General features: G+C 43.6%; 1 protein-coding gene across 3 annotated transcripts in view; it reads left to right on the forward strand.

Moving 5' to 3' along the window:
- cyth1a (cytohesin 1a) overlaps positions 1-11,919 on the forward strand; it is a 77,133-nt gene extending 65,214 nt beyond the window's left edge. For 2 of the 3 annotated variants that reach the window (XM_084071521.1, XM_084071522.1), the window contains exons 7-13: positions 1-78; positions 1,578-1,726; positions 2,337-2,448; positions 7,522-7,598; positions 8,274-8,342; positions 8,985-9,139; positions 9,558-11,919. The exon at positions 1-78 is cut by the window's left edge and continues 35 nt beyond it. In XM_084071521.1, the coding sequence (XP_083927647.1) occupies positions 1-78; positions 1,578-1,726; positions 2,337-2,448; positions 7,522-7,598; positions 8,274-8,342; positions 8,985-9,139; positions 9,558-9,636 (719 nt within the window). In that variant the 3' untranslated portion in view covers positions 9,637-11,919. Of the gene's footprint in view, positions 79-1,577; positions 1,727-2,336; positions 2,450-7,519; positions 7,599-8,273; positions 8,343-8,984; positions 9,140-9,557 lie in introns of all 3 variants that reach the window. The other variant, XM_084071523.1, reaches the window with a different exon arrangement.
- The last annotated feature ends 1,492 nt before the right edge of the window (positions 11,920-13,411 follow it).

Here is a 13,411-nt window from a genome sequence, read left to right on the forward strand (position 1 = left end):
CCCAGAAGATCGACCGCATGATGGAAGCCTTCGCCCAGCGCTACTGTCAGTGCAACCCTGGAGTTTTCCAGTCCACAGGTATTTTTCCAGGTTACATACTGCACTACCTCACTGCATGCACACAGAGTCCCTGAAAAGATTTCCCCTTAAAATAACTCGGGCACAGCTCTATATCCAGCAAACGTGGCTTCCTCCTGAAGTAGCCTCCAATGTAAGCCTCTCGGATTGCTACTCTCACGTTGTAACAATGTAACGGGATGTGAACGGGACGTGAACGGGAGTCATTATCACCATCGCTTTATTCCATTTAGACCTGAAAAATCTGTGTCATTTTAGATTTTAGCTATTATATAGGCCTATAGCAACATAGGTTTTTCTGAAAAACTTTAGGATTTAGAAAGCAATTCGATGCTGTCCGGCAGAAACCAAGTTCTAACGTTTTGTGTTTTTTGTTTGTATATCGGCTATTTTTGAAGCCAACGCTAAAATGTAAAATGACACACTTTGACTGTGTTCACGTGTCATCATCTCTCAATTCAAGGCCTCCTGATCCTCACACAGGCCCGCGTATACACGGCAAAAATGCGCGGGCCGGCAAAAAATTCTGGCGAATTCACAAAAGAATTGCACTGCTTTTGTAGACGCTAAACCTGCACAGATAAAACAAAACGTTATCAAAGTAGGCCTACACACAAAGGGCGAAAAGCACTTCTTGATCATACCAGAGGGTTACACAAAAGCACCTAAAGTAGCAGATCTACAAGCTCGAAACGCGGCGCGAAGCGACGCGTTTTGAGCTTGTTGATCTGCTACTTTTGCTATTTTCGAATTTGAATCCTGAAAAGTAACAGTTTTGGACATACAGTATGAGGTTTCCACCTGACAGAGACGATTTGTAGAACAGTCCTCAGGTCTAAATGGGTTATTTAACACATACAAAAGTCTGCTAAAATCGCGTGTCCACGAAGAGGGGTGTCTGGCTCTCTGGCGGGAGCTTTAACGTCCGCAGCCAGATGGGTGTGAATAATGCAACGGCCCGGGCCCCGATAAAAAGTGCTGCTGTGTCAGCCATGCGCAGACAGACCACATTGTCTGTTAGCATAAAACACAGAAACCCACAGACACAATACAGTACACACACATCGCACTAACACAACCCCACGCACACAGAACAACACATCTATACTTCGCATCCCACGCGTGACCTTTCAACCCCGGCCCACTTTCCCGCCCACCAACGACGCATCGTCTATCTCTCTGGCTCTCTCTCTCTCTCTCAGTATGACTATGGGGTCCCCAAAGTGCAATCCTTTCAGCTCGGGTAATTCACATTCATATTTAAACACTGCATTACAACGTCTGCGTTTTTCACACCGTACGGCCTTCGTACCATGGCTTATTGCTTATCACACACACACACCAACCTAGTTTGGGGTGCATGTGTTAAAAGTGCCGGTGTTTAGAGACCTGTGTTTTGAATATCACTGGTGTGGGTAGAGGTGTGACTGACCATGCAATCTGTGTTGTGTGTGTGTGTGTGTGTGCGTGTGCGTGTTGTGTGTGTTTGCGTGCTCTAGACACCTGTTACATCCTATCGTTCGCCATCATCATGCTCAACACCAGCCTCCACAACCCCAACGTGAAGGACAAGCCCACGGTGGAGCGCTTCATCTCCATGAACAGAGGCATCAACGACGGGGGAGACCTGCCTGAAGACCTGCTCAGGGTAGGCGGCGTGATGCCCACACCTCCCGTCCGGTTCATTAGAACAGTGGTTCTCAACCTTTTAAGCCTGTGACCCGCCCAAATAATCCTTTTTGAACTATGGACCCCCCAAAATAATCATATTTGAACTGGGGACCCCCCATTCTGACACATTGAGAGCATGTAGATCAACTACTATCCCATTCAAACTGGGAAAGCATCTGTGTCATTTTAGATTTGAGCTAAAAAGCATAATTGTTTACTTAAGCTATTCAAAAATAGCAGATATACAAGGTCATAGCTTGTAGATCTGCTATTTTAGAAGAATTGTGAACATTTGTGCAAATCTTTGAACATATATTATTTTAAAGCGAACATTTTTAACTCAAATATTTGCTTCTGGGGGGTCCCTGGTACAAAATAATTTAAGATGCGGGTCCGCGGCCAAATACATTTAATTTTGGGGGTCCAAGTTTGAGAACCACTGATATTGCAACATAAGTTTTTCAGAAAACTGTTAGGATTTAAAAGACATTTTTAGAATCGGCCTCAGGTCTTAATGGGTTAAACGAAGTGTAAATCAGGCTTTGGGGCCTGCTGTACATTGAACCTTTTCATCCCCTCCCCAACAGAACCTGTACGACAGCATCAAGAACGAGCCGTTCAAAATCCCAGAGGACGACGGCAACGACCTCACACACACCTTCTTCAACCCCGACAGAGAGGGCTGGCTGCTCAAACTGGGTAAGGAGCACAAGAAAGACTATGTACAGCTTCCGTTCCTTATCGGTGTAAAACAGCTCGTACAGTAGATTAACCCGTCTTTGATTACTCACAGCATAGCAAATGTTTGGTGAATTAAGTCTGGGTTTGCGAAACGACCCGCATACCATAATTATCTATGTCCGCTTGAGGCCAGCTGACTTCGAAGTGTGTGTGTGAGTGCGTGCGTGCGCGAATACTCACTTGACTTGAGACATCTGAAGAGCCCTCTTGCCCGCCTAATGTATAATGAATGCAGCCTTGAGATCAGACCATCACATGTGGTGTCTTTTAAATTATTCAGCAGTAGGCATGTTCATCATACATTCTCTGATGCACACACACTTACACGTACAAAGACATCCGGACGTATAGACAGAGTTTGGTATCCGAATTCCGCAAATTGTATACCGGTCAAACTCACTGTCCACATATCAATATAAGAGTCCTTAAAGGATGTCTGTTGTTTATTCATCTTGCATAAGTATACAGGTCCATTTGTCCTCATGCAAGCACAACCTTGGATTTCCTCTCTCTCCAACCTCTTGTTTCCCTCTGGGATCTCTCTCTGTTTGTAAAGATTCACAATGAACTTGGCTTTGAGGCACGCAAACGTCTCAACCACAATAGGCTCTATGCACGGCAGCCATATTGGAAAGAACTTGGGCCGCTTCCTTACTTCCTTCACAGGTGTTCCCAATAATACTAATTAAAAGGATAGTTCGCCCCCAAAATGTTTTTTTTCCTATCGTTTAATCACCCCATATCTTTTTGTTTTTGTCGCATTCCTAAGCCAATAATTTGATGACCGGCAGCGGTTCCCGTAGGAGACTCAAAGAGTCTACTTTGTGTCTCCTACCGGAACCGCTGACTACCGGCCCACTGGTCAAATCGATAGAAAAATAGTAATTTTTGAGTGAACTCCCAGAGTTACACACCCGTAAGGGGCCATTTGGAACCCCCTCAAGGAACCATGAGGGCACCTGGACCCCACTTTGAGACCCACTGGTGTAGCAGAGTGTTTCCAGTGAGCCAACATGCACAATATCAATATATATATATATATAAAGGAAGAGGCCCAATGTCTTTCCAATGTGGCTGCTGTGCATAGAGCCTATTGAAATGTCCAACCACTGTGAATCTGTACAACCGCTCCCAATGAAGAAGCACAATTTTGTCTCTCCTCCCCCAGTGGTCTCAGACTGGGAGAGTTGAGTCTAATAATCCCGGGTGGAAGGTAAAATAATTGGATGTAACATAATGGGAATCCAAGTGGGGGCACCAAGTAATGCAGTGCTTTACAGCGTCCACAACATGGTGCAAACCGGACCATTTGTGCAGAGCAGCTCCCTCTGGTGGAGTTTAATAGAAATTAACAGCTGATGATAAAACCCAAACAACAGGAAAGAGAAGGAGAAAAAAATTGATTTGAAATGAAAGCTTTGAGTTGTAAAGCAGTGCATCGAAGCCCCCTTGGAATAAGTGTAGCAAATATTGTGGTGCCTCGATTTCTTATGATTTAATTTGATTTCGTTTGTTTTCTTTTCCTCCTCGTTTGTTTGTTTGTTCCCATGATTTTGGCTGTTGTCTTTCCTCAGGAGGTATGTACACCTGCTCTTCCCAAAAAAACTAGTCCATCTGTCAGCTCTCAGGTGCTTCTGGTGGTCCGCCATGCTTCTGTTCTCTTCCTCATTTTTTTTTTACATTGTATGGGTTTTATTTATTTATTTATTGGGTTTATTTTATTTTATTTTGTCCCTGCGTTGACTTAAAGTCGTTTTAAATTTCATTGTTTGTTTGTCTGTTTGGTCTCCCATTGAGTTGGTGGTTTGTCCACGTGCTGCTCTTTTATCTCTGTGAGTGGTCGCAGGGCGGGGGCCAGGTGCATTCGGCACCCCTCTACTTCGGGGGGGTGGGGGGGTCTTTGCTTTGTGACCACTCTAGCCAGCCATTTTGACCTTCTCTTTGTTATGCCGCGGTGATCGATATCTTTGGAATCTTTGGTGAGCTGCACTATACCCCCCCCCCCCATTTCCACACAGTGAGCACAACTAAAGTTTACCAGACCATGCTGATTGATCATGCTTCTATTCCATAATAACATTGCTTCTATATTTCATGGTGAAAAATGTTGTTTGCTCTCTGGTTGGGGTGGAATGGGAATACTGCACCTTATACAAGACGGCCCTGCTCCCTCTCTCTCTCTCTCTCTAGCTGTCATGCTGTTAATGGATGTGAAGAGGAATGTTTGGTATCGGACTGAACTGGACTGCTGTGGAGTGGCTGTGGGCATGTGGGAAGAACAGAGGATGGGCGAGTGTGAAGAAGTGCGGGGTGCTGGGTTCAAGCTATATCTCTATTGCACATGATTGGTGCATTGTGGCCATGCATGTCAGTGAAATGATATTCTAATCATTCAATGAGACAAAATAGATTCTTAGATCTTTCTTGTCAAAATATCTAATTCAGACATGACAAAAGACTATTTTTAATTATTGATTGAATTAATCGCTTCAAAAAGCAGAAGCTATCATTTAATTTACAAGCAGTCCTGGTCCCCCCCCTATAGCCTTACACGTGCCCAGCCTGCTGTCCACCCCTTGCATGGGCGATTGCCTCCGTTGAGCTCCACTTCAGTCTGGTAATCCTCCTCTGTACCCTTCCAGAAAACCTCCCGGGACATCCCGCTTTGTCTCGGGAGACATTTTTTGCAAGGGTGGGGAGGCGGGGTGGGGTCTTTTTCTCTTTTATATTTTAAATAAAGGAAGTGCTGTGGGCATCAAATCAAATCAAATCACAACATCCAACCCCAGTCAACTCTTCATCAGCTGTGTGATTCTGCCATTTTTTGTGTCTTCATGTGTGTTTCATTGTCTGCTGCTGTGTGCTCCGACATGCTGGAGAGTCCACGCCGTGCCGGACCTGTGGGGTGGGGGGGTGGGGTGTACATAGAGATCTCTCTCTCCGTCTGAGTGAAGTGCGCCGATGATGACTGTAGATCATAGCACGTTGACTAAACGTAGATTGTTTGACCTTTTCAGGCCTCTATCACGACCGCTGTGGCGTGATGGGCTATCATATGCACAGTGCCCGCGTGCTGTCATATGATGATACAAGTGTGCTGTAGTAGTTGGTACTTGCTGTGCAGTACTTCCACTGCGTTCTGCTTCTCTGCCATGGTAGATGGGGTTTCTCACATGTAACTTTGTACTACTAACACTGGTGGTGGTTTGTCCACATGAACCCTAGCGACCGTATTCTGGGCATATCATCATAACAGCCAAATATTAAATAAAATAAGAGATAGGTTTACGTTCAGTGAAAAAAGCACATCGACAAGCTCACAATGTTGAGCGATGACAAGCTCTCGGCAAGCTTGTCGATCTGCTATTTTTTTCGAAAGACATTTGTTGTAGAGGGAAAAAAGGAGGGGAACGAGTACAGACCCCTGTAGGACCCCGGTCAACAAAGTAAAGGGGTTTTCGCCACTTCTGTGCTCTTTAGACACACAGCACGTATAGGTTGTTGTGTGATCATGGTCTGCCCTTGGCTTAATACATTACTGTACGACCTGTATGTTGAGAACCAAACCCGTTCACTACTTTCAAAAGCTATTCATCGAAACCAAAAACCGGTCATACCAGTGTGAGATGCCTATAGTTTAGTTGAGCATAGCTTCAGGCACTACTAAGCTCAAATTGCTGGCACCTCGTCGTTCCTTAACATGGGGGGGGGGTGTGTGTGCCATCTGCTACTGGGATCAGGTTCCCCCTCTCACAGGAAGTGGGGGTGACAGACCGGGGTCAAGAGGTCATCGATAGAGTAACGAGCAACCGACTTAACCAGAGAGCTCCCACTGCGCATAACGGGCTGCGAAAAGACCTCTTTACTCACCCCTGGTGTTGTGAATTATGGCAGAGTCCAAAATGTAACGGCTTGATTTCGGTCGTAGTTCGTTAGGTTCAAAGAGTGCAAAGCACATATAGCTTTTAGATCTATATACTGCCCTATTGATCGTTGTTGCGCTGCACTGTTCTGACAGAGGCCGTTCTTGCTGAGTCGGCGGCCGGCTAACTAAAAGAGACCCAGGACAAAGTGAAAGGGGCCACTCGGGTTTCAGACACAACTAGGCATTAGCAAAGACCTACAGCTTCATTATATGGCATCCACACACACACACACACACACACACACACACACACACACACACACACACACACACACACACACACACACACACACACACACACACACACACACACACACACACACACACACACACACACACACACACACACACACACACACACACACACAGACTCCACTTACGTTCTTATAATCAAGCTCCTGTGATGCTTGGTCATAAGTGGTCAATGCATTATCCATCCGCTTTTATCATCACTGTGATCCTTGGAGATACAATGTACTTGGTGATGTTCTTCCAAGATTAGGTTAGATTCATTGGCTTTGCCTTAACCCATTCAATACGGGAACGCATCTGTGTCATTTTAGATTTGAACTATAACCATTATTTTATACTTTGGCTATTAAAAAATAGCAGATCTAGAAGCTCATAGTGCGGCACAGAGTGCTGCGCTACAAATGTTTGCTTTAAAATATATATATTCAAGGTTATTTTTCAAAAATAGCAGATCTACAAGCTCATACTATGAGCTTGTATATCTGCAATTTTTGAACAGCCAAATAAATCTAAAATGACACAGATGTGTTCCCGGATTGAATGCCTTAAAGGAAAAATTCCCAGAGGTGTCAAGAACGTTCTAATAAAGCGGAAAAACCCCATTAGATAACTGGATGCAGTGTTACTTCAAGAGCCATGTGCAAAGTGTCATGATACTGCCTGGGGCATAGTATGCATTCAATCTGGGAATGGAGTGTTCTTCCGGAGCCGCCATCCGCCTGTCTGTCCATTCATCTGTCTGCCTGTCTGCTGCTCTGCCCTCCGCTGCCTGGCGTTCATTCTCTCTCTCTCTCTCTCTCTCTCTCTCCTCTCCATCCATTGAATCTCTCTGACGCTGCCTTTCTGCTTTGCAGGGGGACGCGTAAAAACCTGGAAGAGGAGATGGTTCATCCTCACAGACAACTGTCTCTACTACTTTGAATACACCACAGTAAGTACAGTTCAACTACAGCAGTGGTTCTCAAAGTGGGGTCCGGGGACCCCCCGAGGGGTCCTTGGGAGGGGGGGGGGGGGGCTCCCCGGGGGGCTCCCCGGGGGGTAGTGTCAAAATCAGTTCAACCACTATATAAAGCCGATCTACAAGCACACAATTCGCCACAATGCAATACGTGTGCTTGTAGCTGATATTTAAAAAAAAATCTTGGAACAATTTTGAATATTTTTGAAACATTTTGTATGGGAGTCCCTGGCACAAAATATTTTCAGATGGGGGCCCGCGACATAATACGACACAATACATATTAATTTGGGGGTTCTCAACATGAAATGTGATGGTGCATGTGTGTAAGTAAGTAAGCCTTGCCGAGCCATGTGGCCAATAGGACAGGAGCCTATCTCCTGTTTCTGTAGCGTGAGGTGGCTGGATGTGCAAGTACACCCCCTGGACATGACACTAGTGTGTCACAGGGACTTACCCCCCAATCCAACCTTTGATGCTGAGTGCCAAGCAGGGAGGCATTGGGTCCCATTTTTAAAGTCTTTGGTATGACCCGGCCAGGGATTGAACCCCAACCTCAGGGCGGACACTCTAACCACAAGGCCATTGAGCTGGTGTCCATTAACCTGTCTGTGTCTACCTTTTTTCTCTGCCTGTCTCCTCGTGCAGGACAAGGAGCCCCGGGGCATCATCCCACTGGAGAACCTGAGCATCAGGGAAGTGGAGGATAAGAAGCCGGTAAGATGTTATGGACACAACTCCCGTTTAAAGGACCAATACATGATCCAAACATAAGCGGATAAGAAAGACAAAGAAATAAAGAAAGAAAGACAAAGAAAGAAAGAAAGAAAGAAGAAAGAAAGAAAGAAAGAAAGAAAGAAAGAAAGAAGAACAGAGACATAATTCAATTCTTTAGTTGATTGACTGAGCTCTTGATACTAAAACTAACACATTCAGATGAGGTTTAAACAGTATTTGCAGTATTTTGAGGCTGTGATAGGTTTACACGCCTGTTTACCAGGGAAATTAATCATTTATTATGCCTGATTTATACTTGTCTCTGTCGGATGGAATCCTCATATGTCCAAAACTGTTACTTTTCAGGATTAAAATTCAAAAGCATCAAAAGTAAGTAAGCTCAAAATGCGCCGCTTTGCGCCACGTTTCGAGCTTGTAGATCTGCTACTTTTGATGCTTTTGTGTGAAGCTGTAGTGTGATCAAGTAGGGGTGTTAATTTACGAAAGAAAAACGAAAAGTAAAAAATATGGAGATAGGAGGTTTCTGCCCGACAGCAACGATATACAACGCACAACTAAAGTATAAATCACCCTTTGAGCCTGTGCTGGTTACTAACCTCCCTCATCTCCATGTTGTTGTAGAACTGCTTTGAGCTCTTCATCCCCGACAACAAGGACCAAGTGATCAAGGCCTGTAAGACGGAGGCGGACGGCCGCGTGGTGGAGGGCAAACACACCCTCTACCGTATCTCTGCCCCGAGCACAGAGGAGAAAGATGAATGGATGGGCAGTATCAAGTAAGTCCTTCATTGGCTTAATAATGATAATGATAATACATTTTTATTTATAACACACTTTACATTCTTGCAAATCTCAAAGTGCTGCAGGGTGTAAAAACATGGCATCAAACAGCAAAGAAACAACTACTGAGTCTCCTACTGACTGATGACCCGGTCATAACATTTTTGGCCTAGGAATGCGATAAAAACAAAACAATCTCCATTAATGGGGTGTGTAATTGATAGAAAATATGTTTTGGGGTGAACTACTCCTTTAAAGCTATAAGAGGCCAGGGATAATTCCCATACCTCAACCAATATTGGATAATCGATTTGATAATACATAACAGCAAATCAACCACTTTACGAAAATCCACTTTGAATCAGCCAAAGACGGCTTAAGTTGATTCTCTCCTTCTCTCTCTAACTCCTACAGAGCTGCTATCAGCAGGGACCCCTTCTACGAGATGCTGGCTGCCAGGAAGAAGAAGGTTTCGTCCATGAAGAGGCACTAGAGCAGCACAGCTCTCCCCACGTTGCACTTGACAGACTCGGGGACTCTGGTGAACCTTGCTCGCTCTGCTCACCGCTGAGGGGGGTCCGACTTGTCGGCAGCTGGGGTAGGCGGGGCCCTGGCTCAGCAGGGGGCTTTTCCGGGATACACCGCTCTCGCTTTGGGACTTTTACTGGCAACAACAAAACAGGAAGCATGCCTGGGTTTCTAGAGACAGCCTGGGTTTCTAGATACAGGACCAAAGCCTGCCCACCCTACTGTCTGAATGTTCACTCTCTCATCTTTGTTTTGTTTTTTTGCGTATATACTGTGGGCAAGAGGGGGTCTTACACTCTCCCTCCGTGTAATTCCCCTTTAAAAAGAAAAGAAAAACCCTTTGTCCTCATGCTTTACCAAACACGAACTCTGTTTACCATACTCACATGCAGAGAACATGCAAACACACCGGCAGTCACCTCGCTACAAATGTATCCTTTAAACTCAGCAGGGCTGACGGAGGGTGGCTTCCCCCAACCAAAATATTCTTACTAGAAAAGCAAAGACCTTTTCTTGTGTGCTTTATTATATTTGGGCGATGTGTGTCTATTTTTACAGCTTTCACTGTGGATTCCTCTTTGAGGAGTCTTTTTTTTTGTTTTGCTTTTACAAAGGATTGTGTGTGGGGAAAACTGAGGGGGTGGGGGAATGGGGAGACATTTGTCAACCGTTTGTGATTTTATAGAAAAGTCAAAACTTTTTTAAAGGTCTTTCTGATGAGAAGAAGAGGAAGAAGAAGAAAGAAAGAAAAAAAAGCCACTCAGGAGATTGTCACAATGTTCTAGAATATTCTGTGTCAGGATACATCTGGACCATGTTCGCGCGTGACAACCACACAGGAAGTTGAAGCCTTGTTTGTGTCCCAAGTTGAACGTTAACCGTAAATGTTTGGACTTGATGACTGCAGTTTAGGGGACATGGTTGTTCAGATGGAACAACATTGGATATGTCTCTCACTGTTGATTTCCTGAAAGGCCTGGGGAATGCATCCTAGGGATTCCCTTGGATAGAGCAGTGTCTGTCACCGTAGGCCTCTATGCAGGATCTTACGGGGGGCTTTGGGCGTCTGGAAATCAGAGCTGTCTGGCCCCCCGTACGCCTTCATGTTTTCTCTTTGCAAATCTTTTTTTTTTTGCCTTCTCTCTCATCCTGTATATTACAAGTGCACATACACAACCTGTCTCTCCTTGTAACAGACAACAGCTAATTTAATTATCAGGACCGTGTCTGCCTCTCGTTGACGTGTGATTGAAATGCTGCTGGTTAGCAACAGTCATTCACAAAAAGTACTCTCTTCTCAGCCGAGTAACCGGTAGGTGTCTAGGCTGCTTAATAATAGAACCAATCGCGTTTAAATTCGACCCACGGGCCAACCTCATTAAGCATTGTGCAACACTGTACCTTAAAATGGATGGAAATAATAGTTCCATTGTTTTCTAAGCTTCAGGTTCGTGTGCTCTTGACCGATAATTGTGGATGCTTGGGAGCAGTACACGCAACGCACCGATGTTTCTCAGTTCAGAGCCGTTCCTCATGTAAAAGTATATATTATGGCATCGGCTCACAATGAAAGAAACCTACTGTATCAGGAATGTACGTTGTGGCAAACCAAAATACACCGTGCGCAAATGACTGTTTTGTCAAAACCAGAGGGTTCCAAATCGGTGAGTGCTCGATAACAGGTGACATGTCGTCTTTGTCAACAAACAAAGCTGTTCCACAATAGGAAATAATTGTATGTTCAAGTACAATTGCCGCCTAGGAAATGTAAACATGTTCTCAATTGTGGATAAAACATGTATGTTTTTTTTCTCATGGGTTCTGTCGTCTACACAGTAAAATCTTCTGTGTTACTTTATCCATTTGTAACTCTGAGAGGGTACAAAATGTAACCAAATGGAGACATGAGGATCCATTTTGGCTACATTTTATACATGTGTACCTTCTGAATCAAATCAACACCAATGAAGATTTGACTGTGTACCTGTTACAGAGAGATAAATGCAACATGCAAAACAATCATAATTCTCGACAGTATTGGTTTATTTATCAAAGTTGTATATACTTAAATGTATAGCGGGTATTTGCCTCCGTTTTTTTTATTTTTTATTTTCAGTTAATGTAGCAGTATGTTAGTTGTAGCAGAGTGCCATTTTTGCTTTATCTTCTGTTTCATAGTGTTTTATTTTGAAGTTTCTATCATTGTCATGTAATCAAGCTGAAATAAAAGACAACTGTGTCACAGATACTGACTGTATAATCTCTTATGCTGTGTTCACACTGCCAGCTACAAAGACACAGGCTACCATTCTTTTTTCAATGGACGCCAGCGACATGAAGATACAAAGATACATCCGACGTGTGTAGCTGCTACGAAAGCTACAACAGCTACAAAACTACAAATAAGTTGAGATGGTTTCAACTTCAGATAAAGATTCAAAGCTACAAATATGCTGTGTAGCTTTAGTATCTTTTGTATCTGCTAGTTACAACTATGGGGGCCCCACAATGGTGCTAGCTGTACTAAATCATTCCACAAGGTGGCAGTGCAGTACAAGTGTTGAACATCCCTCCCTGGTTCCTGCATCCTGGAATATGGACCATCCATCCACCCACTGGCCATTGTGGCAAACAAGCAAATGATGTCTCAACACATTGAATATTATTGGATGCACCTCAGAGATTCCAGTTGCTAAGCAACAGTATGCAAGTTTTGAGCTTGGGTTGTTGTAAATTTGCAGCTGGGGAATACATGCAACATGGTAATCTCAACGTGTATACAGTATCACAGCACAGCAAGTCCTGAGTGTTGATTTATCTCTGTGTGTGTAAATATGCACTCTCGTCATAATTTGCGTCATTGTTGTCTTTCATCTTAAACCAAACAAACTTAGCTAAATGATTGATAGGAACCAAATAGACAGTTATGGGTGTGTAACTCTCTGACAGTGGTTAATTAGAACCAAATGGACCATTGGTTCCATGTACTGTATACCCTGTCTGAGTTAAATGAACACATATTTATTAATTACATTAAAATAAAAGACGTATATCAAATGGGTATCCATGGCCTAATGCATATCAAACTGGGGGTCCTTGAAATGAAAAGGCTTGAAAACCACTGCTTCATACAGTGGTGGGAAAAGTAATCAAATGTTTTACTTAAGTAAAAGAATCAATACTGCAATGTAGAAATACTCTATTACAAATAAAAGTCTGGAATTCTACATTGACTTGAGTAAAAGTACAAAAGTATTGGTATCAAAATGTACTTAAAGTACCAAAAGTATAAAGTACTCATTATGCAGAATGTCCCATTTCACAAGTTTTTAAATGTAAAATTTGTAATAATAATCTAAAGCTACAAAGTAACTTGTAACTAAAGTTTTCCAGTAATTGTAGTGGAGTAAAAGTACAATATTTGCCTCTGAGATGAAGTGGAGTATAGGCTAGAAGTAAAAGTCATGAAAATTGAAAATACTCCACTAAAGTAAAAATACATCAAAATTGTTCTTAAGTATTGTTCTTGAGTAACTGTACTTAGTTACTTTACACCACTGCCTTCATTCCACATGGTGAAAAAAGTATGAGGAACTTGTATTTTCCGGGTAAAAAGACACTAGGGGGTTGAAGTGTGTGCTGTGATGCTGTGGGAGGCCATGGATGACAGGCTGGAAGTCCTTCAGCTCCATATGGAATACATTAAACCAGCGGCCTTCAACGTTTTTCAGACCAAGGAC

The sequence above is a fragment of the Gymnoscopelus microlampas genome, assembly GCF_963454915.1.
Source record: "Gymnoscopelus microlampas genome assembly, chromosome: 11".
NCBI lineage: Eukaryota > Metazoa > Chordata > Actinopteri > Myctophiformes > Myctophidae > Gymnoscopelus > Gymnoscopelus microlampas.